The 19,256-nt window shown below is 47.5% G+C and overlaps 1 protein-coding gene across 5 annotated transcripts in view; it reads right to left on the minus strand.

Moving 5' to 3' along the window:
• Window positions 1-752: 752 nt before the first annotated feature.
• Window positions 753-19,256, minus strand: part of TIMELESS (timeless circadian regulator) — a 33,333-nt gene continuing 14,829 nt past the window's right edge. Inside the window, exons 2-29 of one of the 5 annotated variants that reach the window (XM_023210777.1) lie at window positions 17,646-17,803; window positions 17,344-17,497; window positions 17,109-17,223; window positions 16,952-17,014; window positions 16,604-16,705; window positions 15,955-16,107; window positions 15,067-15,200; window positions 14,472-14,559; window positions 13,721-13,897; window positions 12,501-12,718; window positions 12,162-12,265; window positions 11,853-12,022; window positions 8,926-9,060; window positions 8,673-8,824; window positions 7,396-7,493; window positions 7,183-7,306; window positions 6,873-7,074; window positions 6,448-6,593; window positions 5,708-5,793; window positions 5,501-5,618; window positions 5,329-5,411; window positions 4,953-5,095; window positions 4,566-4,737; window positions 4,416-4,484; window positions 4,177-4,295; window positions 1,770-1,992; window positions 1,540-1,641; window positions 753-1,414 (exon numbers count right to left, since the gene is read on the minus strand). In XM_023210777.1, the coding sequence (XP_023066545.1) occupies window positions 1,344-1,414; window positions 1,540-1,641; window positions 1,770-1,992; window positions 4,177-4,295; window positions 4,416-4,484; window positions 4,566-4,737; window positions 4,953-5,095; window positions 5,329-5,411; window positions 5,501-5,618; window positions 5,708-5,793; window positions 6,448-6,593; window positions 6,873-7,074; window positions 7,183-7,306; window positions 7,396-7,493; window positions 8,673-8,824; window positions 8,926-9,060; window positions 11,853-12,022; window positions 12,162-12,265; window positions 12,501-12,718; window positions 13,721-13,897; window positions 14,472-14,559; window positions 15,067-15,200; window positions 15,955-16,107; window positions 16,604-16,705; window positions 16,952-17,014; window positions 17,109-17,223; window positions 17,344-17,497; window positions 17,646-17,742 (3,618 nt within the window). In that variant the 5' untranslated portion in view covers window positions 17,743-17,803 and the 3' untranslated portion in view covers window positions 753-1,343. Of the gene's footprint in view, window positions 1,415-1,539; window positions 1,642-1,769; window positions 1,993-4,176; window positions 4,296-4,415; window positions 4,485-4,565; window positions 4,738-4,952; window positions 5,096-5,328; window positions 5,412-5,500; window positions 5,619-5,707; window positions 5,794-6,447; window positions 6,594-6,872; window positions 7,075-7,182; window positions 7,307-7,395; window positions 7,494-8,672; window positions 8,825-8,925; window positions 9,061-11,852; window positions 12,023-12,161; window positions 12,266-12,500; window positions 12,719-13,720; window positions 13,898-14,471; window positions 14,560-15,066; window positions 15,201-15,954; window positions 16,111-16,603; window positions 16,706-16,951; window positions 17,030-17,108; window positions 17,224-17,343; window positions 17,498-17,645; window positions 17,804-19,256 lie in introns of all 5 variants that reach the window. The other 4 variants (XM_023210776.1, XM_023210775.1, XM_023210779.1 and 1 more) reach the window with 4 other exon arrangements.

Genomic DNA, 19,256 nt, shown 5'->3' on the forward strand with positions numbered 1-19,256 from the left:
GAAAGCAGAAGAAAAGGGAAGGTTGTTGGCCTTTTTTTTTTTTTTTTTTAAACAGAGTCTCGCTCGCTCTGTCGCCCAGACATATGCACTGGCGTGACCTCGGCTCACTGCAACCTCTGCCTCCTGGGTTCAGGTGATTCTCCTGCCTCAGCCACCTGAGTAGCTGGGATTACAGGCGCGTGCCACCATGGCTGGCTAATTTTTGTATTTTTAGTGGAGACGGGGTTTCGCCATGTTGTCCAGGCTGGTCTCAAACTCCTAACCTCAAGTGATCCGCCCATCTCAGCCTCCCAAAGTGCTGGGACAACAGGCTTGAGTCACTGTGATGGTCTGCTGTTCTCTTTTTACCCTAAAATTTTTAAGTTCTTCTTTCAAGAGCACAGCAGGGGGCCGTGCGCGGTGGCTCAAGCCTGTAATCCCAGCACTTTGGGAGGCCGAGACGGGCGAATCACGAGGTCAGGAGATCGAGACCATCCTGGCTAACATGGTGAAACCCCGTCACTACTAAAACAAATACAAAAAAAAAACTAGCCGGGCGAGATGGCGGGTGCCTGTAGTCCCAGCTACTCGGGAGGCTGAGGCAGAAGAATGGCACAAACCTGGGAGGCGGAGCTTGCAGTGAGCTGAGATCCAGCCACTGCACTCCAGCCTGGGCGACAGAGCGAGACACCGTCTCAAAAAAAAAAAAAAAGAAGAGCACAGCAGGGGAAGGGCTGGGGAACTTAGATATATTGACAAGTCAGACTGAGATCAGAACTTTTACTCTTACATGTTTAATACCAAACATGAAGCAAACACGTTCATCATCTAGAATACTATATTCCAGCCCTATCTCAAATGCAGGAATGGGGCTCTATCTGGTGTCTAGAGGATGATCACAGGAAAGAAAATGAGGACAGAGGCATCTGGTATCTTCTAAAAGTGGTACAAAACCCCCACCTGTCATGTCATAAAGCTCTCTATCTGATGCTGTGGCCTGCCTCCAAGAGAAAGCCAAATGGAACAGACCAATAAGAGGGGTCCAGGGTGCTCTCTCTATTTCATTCACTCCTCTTATTTGCTAAGGAGCTCTAATAATCAAAAGAAATGTTCCTAGAAGAAAAGGAATAAATCTCCAGAGAGCTGCTGGGGCATACTGATAAAAACTGGGAGAAACAAAGACTGATAGCAGAGAAGTCCAATACTGCTGCTGAAGTTTGTCAGCCTAAATCTGTGGAAGAGCCCAGGATTGTACTGCTCTGTCCGGTGAGAGGAGTGTCTGGGTCCTGTATGACCCTTCCAACTCTGACTTAAATGTACTATCTAAAAACGTGTCTATCTCTACCCCTAGGCTTCTTAGCTCTTCAGTCATCCTCATCATCCTCAATCTGAAATCGTTTCTTCTTTTGGATTCTCGGAGCTGCCAACTCTGGTGCTGTGGGAACAACAGGGGTGAGAGAGAGAGAGAGAGAGAATATCTAAATATGTTAAGGGGTAAGGAGGTGGTAGAGTTTGTCTTCAGGATTAGAGAAGAAAAAGAAGGTCCATCCAATTCCCTACCTCTGTTTCTGCCCTCATCTTCTTCCTGTTCCTCGTCACTGTCCAGCAACTGTCGCTTCTTGGGTGCTGTCTTCAGCTGCTCTTTACCAACAGTGTCTTCCTCTGCAATGACCATAAATAACGACACAAAATGAGGAACTCAGTCCTCATATTCTCAATATACCTTTCCTGCCCTCTAGACCAACATGGCTGACACGTTAATACTCAGAAGATGGCTGTCGCACTATTACCCTCTGGGGACGCCAGGCCTTTCTTCTTGTGGGTTAGCAAAAGGGCCCTCAGGCCTTGTGCTCGGTGCTCTTTACGGTGCTCCTCATCAGAGCCTTCCTCTCCAGGGACTTCAGTCTGTAGCTCTGGCTGCAGCTTCTGTTCCTCCTCTGGTTGATTCAAAGAAGCTGCTACCCTCCGGAGCTGGGTAGGACTCAGCTTGGCTGGAATTCGCCAGAAGGTTTCCTACAGGGGCCAAGAAGTTGAAAAGGGAAAGGACCAGCCTCTTGTTCCCCAGTTTGATATTCATTGAATATATATGACCCAACATTGGTGAAGATCCACAAGGGTTGTGAACTCTACTTAATACTTATTTATCTAATATATAACCAATGCCTAGCACAGTGCCTGCTACATTAGGAGGTTCCCAGTAAGTATAGGTTTTTTTGGTTGTTCTTTTTTTTTTTTTAAATGAGAAGGGGTCTGCCTCTGTCACTTGGGCTGAAGTGCAGTGGCACAAGTATGGTCCACTGTAGTCTCGATCTCTTGGGCTCAAGCTATCCTCCCGCCTCAGCCTCTCAAGTAGCTAGGACCACAGGGGTGCCATGATGCCACCATGATGCCCAACTGCTTCATAATTTTTTGTAGAGACAGGGTCTTGCTGTGTTGCCCAGGCCAGTCTCAAACGATCCTCCCACCTCAGCCTCCCAAAGTGCTGGGATTACAGGCGTGAGCCATTGTACCTGGCCATAGTTGCTAATTGAATAAATAAATAAATAAATCCTGGGGATGTAAAGGTGAATCGGGTATGATCCTTGCTCTCAAATAACTCAAATCCAATGGGAAAAATAACAAATGTGCCATAATATCACAAGATTTTTTTTGTTTGTTTTTGAAGCTGAATCTCACTCTGTCACCCAGGCTGGAGTTCCATGGCAAAGCGATAAAATCTCACTGCAACCTCACCCTCCTGGGTTCAAGCACTTCTCCTGCCTCAGCCTCCTAAGTAGTTGGGACTACAGGCGCCCACCACCACACCAGGCTAAGTTTTGTATTTTTAGTAGAGACAGGGTTTTGCCATGTTGGCCAGGCTGGTCTTGAACTCCTGACCTCAGGTAATCTGCCTGCCTCGGCCTCCCAAAGTGCCGGGGTTACAGGCGTGAGCCACCGTACCTGGCAGATTCCACAGGATTGAGGTTGCATCAGGGGAATAAACAAATCACAACTGCAAAAGTGATTATTTTTACTTCAGGGGTTGAAAGAATGACAGGGACTGCTTCTCTGACAGGGTGACAATTGAGCAGACTCTTGACTGTGTAGAGGTCCATCAGTAAGACAGATGGAGTGTGTGTGTCACCTTGTGTGCACGGCTGCAGTCTTCCAATAGAGGGACTGGCATGATTAGCCATTTGGAGGCACGAAAAAGCCTACCAGGGTGACGATGATGTAAAGTTGGTGTGTGAGTGGTGTGGCTGTGAGGCTGCAAAGGTTGGCCAAGGATGGGCATGCCATTTGGAGTTTGTGGATTCTGTCCTGCAAGCAGTAAGGAATCATCAAGGGCTCTGGACAGAGGACTTGACCCTCCATATCCAGAAGTTCTGAATCTATGGATTCAAAACACTGTAAATTGACAATATTAAAAAAAAAAATTAACTATAAAAAATAATATAACATTACACAATAATACACAGCCTGGGCAACATGGCATAACCCCATCTCTACAAAAAATACAAAAAGTTAGCTGGGAGTGGTGACATAGGCCTGTAGTCCCAGCTGCTCAGGAGGCTGACGTGGGAGGATCACCTGAGCCTGGGAGGTTGAGGCAAAAGTGAGCCAAGACTACTGAGTCACTGCACTCCAGCCTGGGCAATGGAGTGAGACTCTGTCTGTCTGTCTCTCTGTGTGTGTGTGTGTGTGTATTTAAAATACAGTATAACAATTATTTACCTAACATTTACATTGTATAGGTATTACATGTAATCTAGAAATGACTTAAAGTATACAGGAGGATGCAACTAGGTTATTCACAAATACTACAAAAAGGGACTTGAGCATCTGTAGATTTTGGTATCTGTGGGCAGGGGTGTCCTGGAACCAATCCCCCCTCAGATTCCCGCTAAGATACTAAGGGACAACTGTAATCAAAACTATATTTTAAAAAGATAAATCTGGGGGCAGTCTGGAAGATGGATTTGGGCGAAGGGAAGATTAGAGAGAGGAAAAGAAGACTAGCAGAATGGTTGCTGCAGGAATCTTGGTCAGAGATGACAAGGCAATGAGGAGGATCGAGATGACAATGAGGATGATAAGGAAGACCACCATGACAGTGAGGAGGACCGTGATGGCGACTACAGTGAGGAGGAGGAGGAGGAGATGTATTTGGAAATAGGACTAACACGCCTTGGGTGACACTATAGCTGGCGTATTTACCTGCTCAGAGGCGGGGGGCCGAACCCCTAGCTTGCGTAGCAGCTGCTGAAACTGTTCATTCTCCATGGCTTCCTCATTTTCCTCTGTGAGTGGCACCAATGGAACTGCCTGGGAGCAGCCTAACAGGGTCAATGGTCATATGGTGAAGATATAAGAGAAGAACTGGTCCTCCATGCCATGACCAGGTAGGTCACCAATAGCCTCCAGGGCTCTCCTAAAAGTGTCATCTGTCCACTCACCATCCTCTTCCCGATCATCTGCTGCTCGGATCAGGCAGTGCTGGAGCCACAGGAGCGGGGTAGAAAAGCCTAAGGAAGTGAGGGAAACTTACATTTGACCCTACTCCCAAGCCCTCCACCTGAGACACCTCCCCCAGCCAAAGTCCTCACCTTCCTGATGCAGGCTTTGACCAAGGTTTTCAGTTGAAAGGACTAAGCTACCCTGGACTTCTTCTGCTTCTGAGCTCCCTTCTTCATCCTCCTCGCTGTCTTCCTCAGGCAGGTTTTCCTCTTCTTCCAGATCTTCCTGGCAAAAATATTTCAGGGACTCCGCTCCATTTGGCTAAAATTCATTGGGGGTTGGGGGAATGAAAATGAAGGCAACACAAGGAACTTAGCGGAGTCTCCTGGTTCCTGACCCCTCCCCGTACCGCACCCGCTCTCTGAGAAGGACCTGGTCAGAACAGCCTCAGGCAGGAAGAATTTGGGTGGACTGCTCCTTAGGAGCATTTCAAGGGGAGCGGGCCCATGACAGCAGAGCCAGGGTCAGACTGTTACCAAGATGGAGGATGCCAACTTTTTCCGCCGTTTCTTGTACAGCTCCCGCCGCTCAGCCACCAGCCCCAGAGCCAAGAGTTTATCCACTATTCGGGCCCGTGAGCGTTTGGCTGTGATATTCTTCATGATATGACCCAGGACATCTATAAAAAGTGAGCATGTGAATACCCAAGGGCAACAGGGGAAAGAGATGAGTAAAATAAATCAGAGGTCTCTGGAAAGAGGGTAGCTCAATTCATCCAAAAATGACCCTTACAAATATAGTAAGTGAACAGAAGGGATGGGAGAATCTTTCCTTGGAAATAAAAGGCAGCCCCAAAAGAAATGGATAGCTTGGCTTTCATCACAAAGGTCCCCTGAGTACCACCTCACTCACCATCCGAGTCCCGGAATTCCTCAAAAAGCCGCTGCAGCTCCAACTCCTGATCCCCCGTCCACAGTACAATATGGGTTCCTTTCCTGATTAGGAAGGTGTCAGTGGAAGAGGAAGCCCAGGAAGTGAACACGCGTCCCTATCCCAATAGCCTCCACAGCATGCGCCTCTCTACCTTTGGAAGTCTTTGACACTGTCAGCCAGTCCCAGCTGTACCAGATGGTGGATGATCTGCTTGCGTGTTCGAGGAACAGTATTCAGGTGGGCCAAGATGGCTTCCACCACATCCTGCCCTGGTATGGGGAATGACTGAGGCAGTAAAGAAGGTCCCGCAGCTCAGGCTGCCCTCCTCACAAACTTTCCAGATCTCAAGGCCTCTCACCTTCCACGTCCTTATGGGCGAGGTACAGCTCCCGAAGATGAGCTTCTTCTTCGGGGCTCCATGTAGGCGCTCTGCGACTCGAAGACCTGAATGGTGAAAGGAGAAAGGGAGCATATAGATTCTTGGCCCAAAAAGAGGAGACCAAAGGCCTTCTCTGATCAGTTCTGAAAGGAACAGGAAGGATGAGGCAGGTAACTGAAAGAGGCCAGCCGAGAGAGGCCTACAGTGTGCCTCCTTCCCCTCACTTTCCTTCCACGTAAGAACCTAAAAGTCAAACTAAGAGACTTTCCAGGTTGGGCCAGTGGAACCCTGACCATTCTGACTCCAGGGACTGAGATTATTATGGGAAAAAGAAACTAAGTGTGAAAGGAGAGGGGCTGAGACACTAAGGGAAAGAAGACAAACATTTCTACAAATCTTCATGGTTTCCCGGCACGTTTTGGGAGAGGTCGCACACGGACTCTCTCCAGGCAACCACCCAGCTCCCAACAGTGACCACCTCTACGGAGGCTGGTGACGGAGAAGGAAACTAGATACACAGTAGACTTAGGCTCCAGTCCCTGCTCCTCTCTTGGATAACCTTAGGTAAAGCATTTCACCTCCTGAGCCTGTTTTCTCACCCGCGACAGGGAAAGAAACGGTGGGCTAAATGACATGCAAGCTCTTACAACTTTGACATTCTGTGACTCTGCATCAAACTTCCCCTACCCCCACCCATCCTTTGCCAACTTCAAGCTCACCTGTCATCCAGGGAGCCATAGCCCTCAGTCATCTCTCGAACCACAGCTGTGTTCTTCCAGAACAACAGCTCCACAAAGGCTTTTTGGTTGACTGCGGCCAGTGCAAAGAATTTGCCCAGAATGTATTTGGCAAAAGTCACTAGCTCCTGTAGGAGAAGGAGGTTACTATGAGGCCTCTGGTCCAATGCAGACCCGAACCTGGCCCTCTAGGAATTTTCTCTATAGCTGTTTCCAGCTGCCTCCTCCTCACTCACTCTCTTCTGTCCTTCTCCACGCAGCTCCCTCAACCTGCCTGTCTACTTTCTCATTGTTTTCCCATCTCCCAGCCCTTGACACTTCTCAGCACCTTCTATCTCCTGAAGATTATTTATTTACCTGAGGGTTCCCGTACCCTTCTAGACCCCCATTCCTTGTTATCCCCTCACTTTGTAGGCTCCAGCAGCAGGGTCACTGAGCAGACGATTGAAGAGGCAGAAGACTGACAGCTGAAAAAGTAGCGCTTCCATTTTGAGGTCATGGGCCAGCCGGTGCAGCATCTTCACAATGCAATGGTTAGTGTGAGCACTATTCTGCTGGTAGCTCCGCAGCAGTAGCACATAGGCTCGAATGACAGTTGAACATGCAAAGCTGCACCAAAACAAGGAGGGAGAGGATGTCAGCATAAGGAAGACATAGCTCATTCTCACAGCTGCAAAATCGCCACTCTAGGACCAACTCAGGCCTCTCAGCCCGCACCGTTTCAAGTAGTCCAGAAAATTAAATTCTTTCTCCGACACCTGGACCACTTGCAACTCCTCCTCCTCCTCCTCCTCCTCTTCCTCTTCTTCCTCTGCCCCACGTTCCTCTGGGCCCTGCTGCCCTATAGACAGAGGGAGGATTACTGAGTCTCTGTTATGTTGGTGCTAGAAAAGAGCTGGAAGGAGACAGATGTGAAGGGTGGAGACTTACGGGGAAGTGGAGCAGAGAGGATTTGTTTCAGCAACTGGATCTCTTCCTCTGGAGAAATGTCTTGAGAGCCAAACACATCTCCTTCAGGCCACACCTCCCTGGAGCACAGACAGAAAAAAGGCTTTACCCAGGGGAAATCTGGCTTTAAATTTATAATTTGAAGTAGAAGAAGGAATTTAGACTTATTTCTTTTGTTGGCCAGAAAGAAAATGCAAACTGTTACCTCAAATGAAACAAAGACCCCAGGGAAAATTTTCCTTATAAGCCACAACTCAATAAAAATCAGGTAAGAACAAAATGCAAACAATCTAAATGTTTGACACCTGGTTGAACAAATGTACATATTCACACAATGGATTTTTTTTTTTTTTTTGAGACAGAGTCTTGCTCTGCTGCCCAGGCTGGAGTACAGTGGCACGATCTTGGCTCATTGCAAGCTCCGCCTCCCAGGTTCACGCCATTCTCCTGCCTCAGCCTCCCAAGTAGCTGGGACTACAGGCAACCGGCACCATGCCCAGCTAATTTTTTGTATTTTCAGTAGAGATGGGGTTTCACCGTGTTAGCCAGGATGGTCTCGATCTCCTGACCTCATGATTTGCCCGCCTTGGCCTCCCAAAGTGCTGGGATTACAGGTGTGAGCCACCATGCCCGGCCCACACAATGGTGTTTTAAAGCCATTAACAATTACAGAAACATATCTGATGAGAAATAATGCTCACAATATACTGAGAAGTGAAAAATTACTATAAATCAGCATGTACAGTATTTCATTTTTGTAAAACAAGGTATATATGACATTTTTACATGTAACGGAGGAAAAAAACCTCTGCATGGTTACTCATCAAAATGTTAATGATGCTTATCTTTGGCTAGTAGAATTAAAGTAAGTCTTCCCTTAATGTCTTCAATAGGTTCTTGGAGTCTGCCACTTTAAGTGAAACAATGTATAGCAAAATCAGTTTTTTTCCTCTTAATATTATAAGAAACCTGCTGTAGGTCATTTCACTCAAAGTTGCAATTACCAAGGACTTATTGACAATGTCAAGGGAGGATTTGCTTTATCTTTATTTTTTTCTCAATTAGCTATGCTTTTTAAATGTTTTTCGAAAACAAACAAAAAAACCCAACAAACCAATCAAAATGCCCCAGGAGTCAGCCGGTATAGAGTCCCAGAGCCTTGATGAGATGACTCTCTTTTGAAGACTGAGAACCCTGTACCACAGTGATGGCCTCCTCCTTTCCCCAAAGCCCAAGGGGATAAGCAGCAGGGTTCTTACCGGGCAGACCTCAGGAGAGTCAGGGCCTGTGGGGCCTGGCCAGCCAGGAGACAGTCTTGGATCCGTATCATGGCTTCTGTCCGCTGCTCCTCCACTGGCACCTCTGAGGCCGCATCAAAGGGAACCATGGAGTCTATGCTGAGCTCAGGATTCTAGAGATGGATAAAGCTATGGGAGCGGAGGGAGTGGAAAACCCAGATTGTATACCCAGAGTACTATTCTCAAAAAAGACAGAGTGTCTGTAACCACCTACCTGGGCACAGCACTGCAGCTGCTCAGCCAGGGCTGGCCACATAGCCTCCAGTTCTTCTGGGCCAGATGGGACATTACCAGAAACAGTGGCCTGGTCTAGGACCTTCTTCTTCTTCCTTCTCTTGTTTCGTTTGTTCTATGGGGAAAGAATTGTATTAGGATGTCAAGAGAGCTAAAGAGGCCTTTTCCCCATCAGTGTCTTTTCTATTACAAAACTAATTAATTGGACATTCACAGAGTGCCCATTATGTGCTATCTATTGGTAATAGAAAGCAATAGCAAACAGCATATTTCCTTCCCTTTGAGGAGCTTTTACTCTAGTGGTGGAGACAGGAAGTAGAAAGGTAATTACATTAGACTGTGGATAAGAGCTACAATGTGAGTAAGCATAAGATGCCATGGCGCCGGGCGCGGTGGCTCAAGCCTGTAATCCCAGCACTTTGGGAGGCCGAGACGGGCGGATCACGAGGTCAGGAGATCGAGACCATCCTGGCTAACACGGTGAAACCCCGTCTCTACTAAAAATACAAAAAACTAGCCGGGCGAGGTGGCGGGTGCCTGTAGTCCCAGCTACTCGGGAGGCTGAGGCAGGAGAATGGCCTTAACCCGGGAGGCCTATAGAATAAGCAGATGCTATGAGGATCAAATAAGATATATGGAAAAGCTTCATAAAATGCAAAGCACTATGTAAATAAAGCCTCTAATTTTTTTCTCCTGAAAAGTAGGACAGCCAGGCGCAGTGGCTCACACCTGTAGTACTAATACTTTAGGAAGCCTAGGCAGGTGGATCACTTGAGGTCAGGAGTTCAAGACCAGCCTGGGCAACATAGCGAGCCACCGTCTCTACAAAAAGTACAAAAATTAGCCAGGCATGTTGGTGTGTGCCTGTACTCCTAGCTACTTGGGAGGCTGAGGCAGGAGAATCGCTTGGGACTGGGAAGCAGAGGGTTGAAGTGAGCTGAGATTGAGCCACTGCACTCCAACTTAGGTAACAGAGCAAGACCCTGCAGAAAAAAAAAAAAAAAAAGAAAAAGAAAAGCAGGAGTGACTCAATATCCAAATCCTGCTTCTCCCAAGTCAGGGCTGTGAACCAGTCTTTGGTGTGGGTACTCGAAAGTCAAATAGGATGAACTGGGAGGCCCCTGAAGGTCATGTTCCATTAAAGAACTTACAATCAAACACACCAAATGTTAGGAGCATGAGTTTTAGAGTCCAGCAGATCTGGATTTGAGTATTGAATTAGTATTACTAACAAGACTTTCGACAAGTTGCTTAACCACTTTGGGCACATGTGCTACTGTGAGGATTATATGAAAACATCAGCACAGTGTCTGATACATAGTAAGTGCTCAATAAATGATAGTACCTAGTATTACAGATAATACCACAGAGCCCTGAGTGCAAAAAATACCCTTTAGCAAAGTCTCATTGGTACTACTGCATCTTTCAAATCTAGTTATGACAGAATTTTAAGCTGTAGCAACTAGAATTATAGCAAGGTTCTGGTACAAAAATCTGTTGTTGTGTGTTTTTTTTTTTTTGCCTGGCCCAAAATCTGTTTATGCAAAGCAAAGTCCCTGTGTTTCCAGGATACAAATTCTGTGAGGTTTTCATTTTGTCCTGGGTTTTTTTTTTTAATGTGAACCAGTAACTTTATTTTTCAGAGATAGGGTTTTGCTCTCACCCAGACTGGAGTGCAATGTCTCAATCACAGCTCACTGCACCATCAAACTCCTAAGCTCCAGTGATCCTCGTGCCTCAGCCTCCTGAGTAGCTGGGACTACAGGTATGTGCCACCTTGCCGGTGAATTGTTTTTTGTTTTTTTTGAGACAGAGTCTTGCTCTGTGGCCCAGACTAGAGTGCAGTGGCATAGCATAATCTTGGCCTACTGCAACCTCCGCCTCCTGGGTTCAAGCAATTCTCATGCCTCAGCTTCCCAAATAGCTGGGACTACAGGTGCGTGCCATCATATCCAGCTAATTTTTGTATTTTTAGTAGAGAAGAGGCTTTGTCATGTTGCCCAGGCTGGTCTCAAACTCCTGGCCTCAAATGATCCACCCACCGTGGCCTCCCAAAGTGCTGGGATTACAGGCATGAGCCACTGTGCCCAGCCTGTCCTAGGCTTTTCACTTATTCCACTTTGGGTTCATGGACAACTGTTACAATCCCAACTTTATACATCTGGAGACCGACACAAACAGCTTGAGCTTATTCTAATACTAACCAATTCAGGACTAGATTCCAGACCTTCTAAAGTTCAATTTAAGGCCCTTTTTGTGTTGCTGTTGAGACAGAGTCTCACTGTGTCACCCAGGCTGGAGTGCAGTGTGCATGGTCTTAGCTCACTGCAATTTCCACCTCCTGGATTCAAGTGATTCTATTTCAGCCTTCTGAGCAGCTGAGATTACAGATGTGCGCTACCACGCCTGGCTAATTTTTGTATTTTTAGTAGAGACAGGGTTTCACCGTGTTGGCCAGGCTGGTCTTGAACCCCTGACCTCAAGTAATCTGCCCACCTTGGCCTCCCCAACTGCAGGGATTATAGGTGTGCGCCACCGTGCCCGGCTGCAACTGAAGGCTCTTTCCATCTCACCGCAATGCTTTCAAGGTATAACCAGAAAATGCTACAGCATAATTATTAAACTCTAAAATTATGAATCCCCAGGGTTTTTGTACTTGGCACTTGGTAGGTGTTCAATAAATGTTTCCTGACTGCACTAAAATATTTATGGCAGATCAGAGATTATTCTAATGGGAGAAGGAAACTGTGGTAGACTCACACTGGCCAACACCCACAAACCTCTTGCTGTCATAGCTCAGAGCAGGTTTAACAGATGAACTTAAGCTGTACAAACTGTGAGAAGAAAGAGCCCCCTTTCCTTGACTCTCCCTCACAGCTCTTTCTACGTCGTGGGGCTGCCCAGTACCTGCACCACCAGGTTCCCACGGCTCCGACAGAACCGCTCCAACATTTTGAGGAAGAGGTGGGTGGTCTCCACCAAGTCACGAAGGAAAGAGCGGGGCTGGCATCTCTCATCAAACTTTCGAAAAAGTGTCAGGAATAGTTCTCGGTACTCCATCACATAGAAAATATTGTCTAGGAATGGGGAAGAGAAAGGGATGGAAGGGTTATTCTGGAAAGCCTGGAAAAGGAGAGATGGATGAAGCTGGGACTGGGAAGAATGAGATTCTCATCATGAGATGGGTCAGGCTGGGATCAGGGACCAGGGCCTCACTCTTGATGATGCGGCTGCTCTCCCTCACAGCCTCATCTGGGGATAAGTCCATCTCATTCACTGTTGCCAGCAGCTCCTGATAGGCCTTCAGAGCTAAGTGCATCCTGAGAGTTGAGGGGAAAAGGTGAAATGGAGGACAACTTAGGGCAATGGCCCATGGAAACAGCAACCTCCCATGGCCAAAAAAGAAAAAAAAATGTGCCACCCAAACCAAATTTCCCAGCCAGTCCTTGCTCTCCAGACTGACCACCTGAACCCTGAATCAGGGAAAAAGCACTAGCCAGAATCCAAGCATTCAGATCCCTAGCTCACTCTAACTCCAGTAACCATCCCACTCACCGGCGTGCCCAGGAGGCAGCTTCCTTGCGGTCAGTCAGCATCATCTCGTAGTAGTTAGTGAGGTTCTGCTCAATGAAGTGGAAGGTGCGGACACTGAGGGTCTCAGAAACCAGGCCTGGCCGGAAGGAGGCAGCTCGGTTGAAGGCCATGAAGAAAGCCAAGGCCCACATATAATAGGTCTCATCATGCTGCTGAGCTTTCTCCCGAAGCAGGTGATCCTAACATTTAAAAAAGAAAAAAAAAAAGATCACCGTGACTTCAGGGCTTCCAACTTCTTCCTTCCTGTCCTATAATGATGGAATGGATGCTAGACACCATTGTCATAATTTTTTTTTTTTTTTTTGAGACGGAGTCTCACTCTATTGCCCAGGCTGGAGTGCAATGGCATGATCTCGGCTCACTGCAACTTCCAGCTCCCAGGTTCAAGTGATTCTCCTGCCTCAGCCTCCTGTGTAGCTAGGATTATAGGTGCCCGTCACCACATCTAGTTAATTTTTTGTATTTTCAGTAGAGATGGGGTTTCACCATGTTGCAGGCTGGTCTCAAACTCCTGACCTCAGGTGATCCACCTGCCTTGGGCTCCCAAAGTGTTGGTATTACAGGCGTGAGCCACTGCGCCTGGTCTTTTTTCTTTTTTTTTTTTTTGACAGTCTCACTCTGTCATGATGAGGCTGGAGTGCAGTAGTGTGATCTCGGCTCACTGCAACCTCTGCTTCCCAGGTTCAAGTGATTATCCTGCCTCAGGTTCCCGAGTAACTGGGACTACAAACGCACACCATCATGCCGGCTTTTTTTTGGTAATTATTTTTTGTAAAGATAGGGTTTCACCATGCTGGCCAGGTTGGTCTCAAACTCCTGACCTCAAGTGATCCACCATCTCGGCCTCTCAAAGGGCTGGGATTACAGGTGTGAGCCACCACACTGGGCCACCGCTATCATAATACTCTAGGATCCACAATTTCCAACTTTCTCCTGTTCTCCCTTTCCTCTCCCTCTGAGGCAATTTTTCCAGAGCCTCTTTTGTCATGCCAGGAGCCCACTCACTTCTGGCATTTTCACTATCTCTCAGGGACATCCTAACTATATATGCTTCCCATCTACTAGTCCACATTCTAGGAGCAGCCTCCCCAAGCTCCTCCCCACCTCTTACCCACCAACAGCTGCATCTTCACCTGTCTATTCCATTCCTGATTATCTCCATATCCTTCACAGGTTCTTACCTTTACTGATCCCATCAGCCGGTTGTAACAGTTCTCCAGGAACTCAGAGCAGAAGTCTCTGAGGAAGAGCCTCACATTGAGGGCAGAACGGCGCTGAATGGACAGCTCTTGGGCGGCCTGGCGACGTTTAGGCACCTTTTTCGGCTGCTTTCCCAAATCTGAACTGTAGTTTCGTAGCTGGGGGTGTCGGTTGGGGGATTAGAATTACTTCTAACTACCACCTTCCCCTTGCAGCTCTTGTCAATTTTCTCAGAAGAAACTAATTTTTGTTTTTGTTTTGAGACGAGAACTTGCTCTGTCACCCAGGCTGGAGTGCAATGATTGAACTCCTGGCCTCAAACAATCCTCCCACCTCAGCCTCCCGAGTAGTTAGGACCACAAGCGGGTGCCACCATGCTCAGTTAGGTTTTTTTTACTTGTTGTAGAGACAGGGTTTTGCCATGTTGCCCAGGCTGGTCCGAACTCCTGGGCTCAAGCAATCTTCCTTCCTTGGCTTCTCAAAGTGTTAAGATTACAGGCATAAGCCATTGTACCCAACCTTTAATTTTTTTTTTTTTTAAGAGATAGGGTCTTGCCATGTTGCCCAGTCTGATCTTGAACTTCTGGGCTCAAGCAATCCTCCTGCCTCAGTCTCCCAAAGTGCTGGGACCACAAGTGTGAGCCATCAGGCCCAGCCAAGAACTCAAGATGATTACCCTGCTTAAGCTATGCAACTCCACAATGTTCCCACTCCAGATGTAAGAATACTCACATTGTGAAGGCCTTTGTGAAAGATGAGGTCCCTCTCCCCAATGGATTTCAACCCCTGGACGATATACGAGCCCCCAAATCGAGAATGCCTGCAGAAGAAACAAAAAGGTCCAAAGTGATTCTTTAGTTCTCTGGAAACTTTATCTCCATTCTCTATCATCAGCACCTTGGAGCAAATTAAAACTACAAAATGTTGGTCGGGCACCGTGGCTCACACTTATAATCCCAGCATTTGGGAGACCGAGGCAGGAGGATCACCTGAGGTCAGGAGTTTGAGACCAGCCTGGCCAACATGGTGAAACCCCGACTCTACTATAAATACAAAAATTAGCCTGGCATGATGGCAGGCGCCTGTAGTTCCAGCTACTGGGGAGGCTGAGGCAGAAGAATCGCTCGAACCCAGGAGGCAGAGGTTGTAGTGAGCAGAGATCGTGCCAGTGCACTCCAGCCTGGGTGACAAGAGCAAAACTCTGTCTCAAAAAAAAAAAAAAAAAACTAAACTAAAATGTTACTCAATCACCCCACCTTAGAATTTGTCTCCTATGCCCTCAGCATCCCATGATGTAGGAACAAGAATCTGCCTCTCTGTCACTCACCTGTTGCTTCGCTGGAGGGCTCGAGTCTTCTTTTCTGCCATCTCTCGCTGGCGCAACACCTCCAGTTCTGCAACATCTGCACTCCGCTCCTGAGCTAAGCATCCCTGCCCTATTCCCGCCAGCTGCTCGGGGTTCTAGATTGGAACAAAGAGGGAAGAATCAAGAGGACAGTCATTCCTTATCCTGAGTTCACGCCTACTGGGCATGCAAAGAGTGAACAAAATAGAACCCCATTAATGGGGCACTGTGCTGTCGTTCTCCCTTATCTGAGGGGGGATATGTTCCAAGACCCCCACTGGATGCCTGAAACTGCAGACAGTACTAAAATATATATATGTATACATTCACGTATATATATGTATGTGTATACACATATACATAGAACATGTACGTTCTATGTTTTATAGAATGTATATATGTTCTATATACATACGTTATCAGAAAAAATAGAACATGTATACATATATATACATACACATTCTATTATGTTTTTTCAAACTGATAACCAAGATGGCCAGTACGTGACTAACAGGCGGGTATACAGTGTGGATATGCTGGGCAGAGGGATGATTCACATCTTGTTCAGGACAGACAGGGACAAAAGATTTTATCACACTACTCAGAACAATGTACAAGTTTAAAACTTCTAAAATGTTTATTTCTGAAATTTTCCACTTAATGTTTTCAGACCACGGTTGACTGTGAGTAACTGAAATCAAGGAAAGTAAAACCATGAATAAGGGGATACTACATGTACTCAAGACATGGCTACTCCCGCTGTCACCTGCCTTCCCCAAATAATGCAGCCGTTATCACAAGAGCAATTCTGGCTGTATAACAGAAAAGTACATGGGTGGAGGGGACTCGGACAATAGGCCAGGGTCTCACCTGGTCACGAAACATAAGGGAGACAATCTCTAGCACATGTAGGCTCCATTGCTGCTCAGCAGACGAGCTGGCCAGAAAGAGGAGCAGGTCGTCCAGGCCACTGAGGTGAATCGCCCAGAGAAGCTGGTCATGGACACTGGCGTCATCATCAATCTTCTGAGCAGTGAGTGGTGAGGGTAGAAAGGGAGCTCATTCAATCCCACTGCCCTGCCTTGAAGCTCTCCAACTCATTCTTTGACCAAGCCTCCTCTCCCAGACTTGTCAGAGGACAGAGTAGCCCAGAAAGAGCAGCTTGGCCAGGCACGGTGGCTCACGCCTGTAATCCCAGCACTCTGGGAGGCCAAGGCGGACAGATCACGAGGTCAGGAGATTGAGGCCATCCTGGCTAACACGGTGAAACCCTGTCTTTACTAAAAATATGAAAAAAAATTAGCCAGGCATGGTGGTGGGTACCTATTGTCCCAGCTACTCAGGAAGCAGAGGCTGAGGCAGGAGAATGGCATGAACCTGGGAGGCAGAGCTTGCAGTAAGCCAAGATCATGCCACTGCACTCCAGCCTGGGTGACAGAGCAAGACTCTGTCTCAAAAAAAAAAAAAGGGCAGCTCAACCTAATCATGCACAAGAACACAGAATACCCAAGACGCTCACCTTCTCCTGATCAAGGTCAGCTGGGACATGGAGAATATTTCTGACCAGCAGTAGGATCCGCTCAATTAGCAGGTTGTCTTCCTCCTGCCGTTCCTCCCAGCCCTAATCAGAAGAGAGCAAGAGGAAGAGACTCCCTGTGGAAGGCAGGCAGCATGTACCCTGGCTGGAAGACCAGGCACAGAAGAGAAGCAGGATTAAAAAGAGAGTTCAAACAGTAATGAGGCAGCCAGAGACTATGGATCGGACTACCATATCCCCAAGGACTGGGACCATATCTCAGCATCTCCTCCTCCACCCGGAGAAGGTACAAAGTGCTGTCCCATGGGATCCTGTAAGGTGAAGACTCACCAGCTGCAACAGCTCATACAAGGTTTCACTGAGGACTCCAAAAGCCTTCTCACTGGCAAAGGCCTGTGAAATAGGGAACTGGATCTTAAGTAGCAGTCATCCACTTCTTCCCCACTGCCCCATATTCCACCCCAGGGACTCCAAAGGAAAGCCTCACCTCTTTGTAGGCCTGCAAATGAGTTAGCACCTGCAAAAAATGGTGCCGAAAGCTGGGTTCCTTAGGCAGACTGCCAAAACAGAGCAAGGCTGGTTGTGTCAAGTTCACCATCAGTCTGGGAGACAATGAAGGAGAGAGAAGTTGTTAAGTTTCCTTACCAGCTCAAACGCCAGACCTATCAGTTCAAACACCAAAGGCTGGCAGGTGGCGAAAGTTTAAAAGCTAGGGAGGCAACCTGATAACAGCATCAAAGAGAGGCTTGTCCTGTCGGTGCTGGGTAAGGATGGGCAGAAGGTCGCTCTGTAGGATCTGGGCTGCCCCCAGTTGCTGCCGCACATCTCGTGTCTCATCCTCATGCCTCAAATAGCGGATCAGATCCTTCACGCTCTCTTCAGAGACAGAACAAAACAAGCATGTGGAACCTTGGAAGAAGCTCCATCCAGACCCACATGATTTTCACACCCATGGTTTGAGAAATTCAACAGACCTCCTTAATTCAAGCAATTTTTTTTCCTGTTTCTTCAAAAAGGTACTTACCTAAGCAATCTGGTTCCTTGTGGTAAGTGTCTCCCTCCAAGTACCCGAGGGCACTACATGTGGCTAGAAGTTCACAGTTCATCATGTGCAAGTCCATACATCAGTGGACCAACCAATAGAGAAGGAAGTGGAGAAACAGGAGACAGAAATGACGAGGCCTGCAGAGATAGAGAAAGATAAAAAATGTAAGGTCCTCTCCTTGAAAAGAAGATAGGAACAGGAGAAGGCCCTAATGCTCAGAATATTCTGAACAAATCCTCAAATGTTTGACTTTTGTCACGACCAAAAGTTCTGCTCTCAGTCCCAGGGAAAGTTTTAAATTATGGCTTCTACCTGATCAAAACCAAAGAGGCTCCAGCCTATGAATTAAGCACCTGCCCTGGCCAGACACGGTGACTCACTCCTGTAATCCCAGCACTTTGGGAGGCTGAGGCGGGCAGATCACCTGAGGTTGGGAGTTCGAGACCAGCCTGACCAACATGGAGAAACCCTGTCTCTACTAAAAATACAAAATTAGCCAGGCGTGGTGGCACATGCCTATAATCCTAGCCACTTGGAAGGCTGAGGCAGGAGAATCGCTTAAATCCAGGAGGCGGAGGTTGCGGTGAGCCGAGATCATGCCACTGCACTCTGGCCTGGGCAACAGAGAGAGACTCTGTCTCAAAATAAATAAATAAATAAATAAAATTGTTAGACCCTGGCGGGGCATAGTGGCTCATGCCTATAATCTCAGCACTTTAGGCGGCCAAGACATGATGATCATTTGTCCCAGTGTTCAAGATTAGCCTGGGCAACATCGTGAGACCCCATCTGTACAAAATGCCAAGTGTTGTGGCACACACCTGTAGTCTTCCTACTCAGGAGGCTGGGACGAGAGAACTACTTGAGCCGAGGTGTCCGAGGTTGCAATGAGCTGTGATCGCACCACTACATTCCAGCCTGGTCTACAGAGTCTCCGGAAAAAATAAATTGCTCAAACCTTGTCACCCTCCACTTTCTGTGGCTCTTCCATGCAGACACAGCTTTGATGCACCACAGGAATTAAAAAACTGAGCTCTGGCCATACAGTGATTCCACCAAGGATCTAATACATCCCAGGAGCCCTGAGGCTTCTGAGACACTGAGAATGTGTAGAGAAAGGTCCTTCACTCTCCTCTCCAAAGTTACTCTTAAACCTTGGTAATCTCAGGAGAAATCAGCATCTAACAGAACAGGTGAGGAAAGGGAGTGAATAGAAACTGGTACATTCCCTATCACTCTCTCACAAAGAATCATCTCCCTTAAATAAAAAAAAAAAAAAAGGCCGGGCACGGTGGCTCAAGCCTGTAATCCCAGCACTTTGGGAGGCCGAGACGGGCGGATGACAAGGTCAGGAGATCGAGACCATCCTGGCGAAAACGGTGAAACCCCGTCTCTACTAAAAAAAATACAAAAAACTAGCCGGGCGAGGTGGCGGGCGCCTGTAGTCCCAGCTACTCGGGAGGCTGAGGCAGGAGAATGGCATAAACCCGGGAGGCGGAGTTTGCAGTGAGCTGAGATCCGGCCACCGCACTCCAGCCTGGGCGACAGAGCAAGACTCTGTCTCAAAAAAAAAAAAAAAAAAAAAAAAAA

Source organism: Piliocolobus tephrosceles, chromosome 10, assembly GCF_002776525.5.
Source record: "Piliocolobus tephrosceles isolate RC106 chromosome 10, ASM277652v3, whole genome shotgun sequence".
NCBI lineage: Eukaryota > Metazoa > Chordata > Mammalia > Primates > Cercopithecidae > Piliocolobus > Piliocolobus tephrosceles.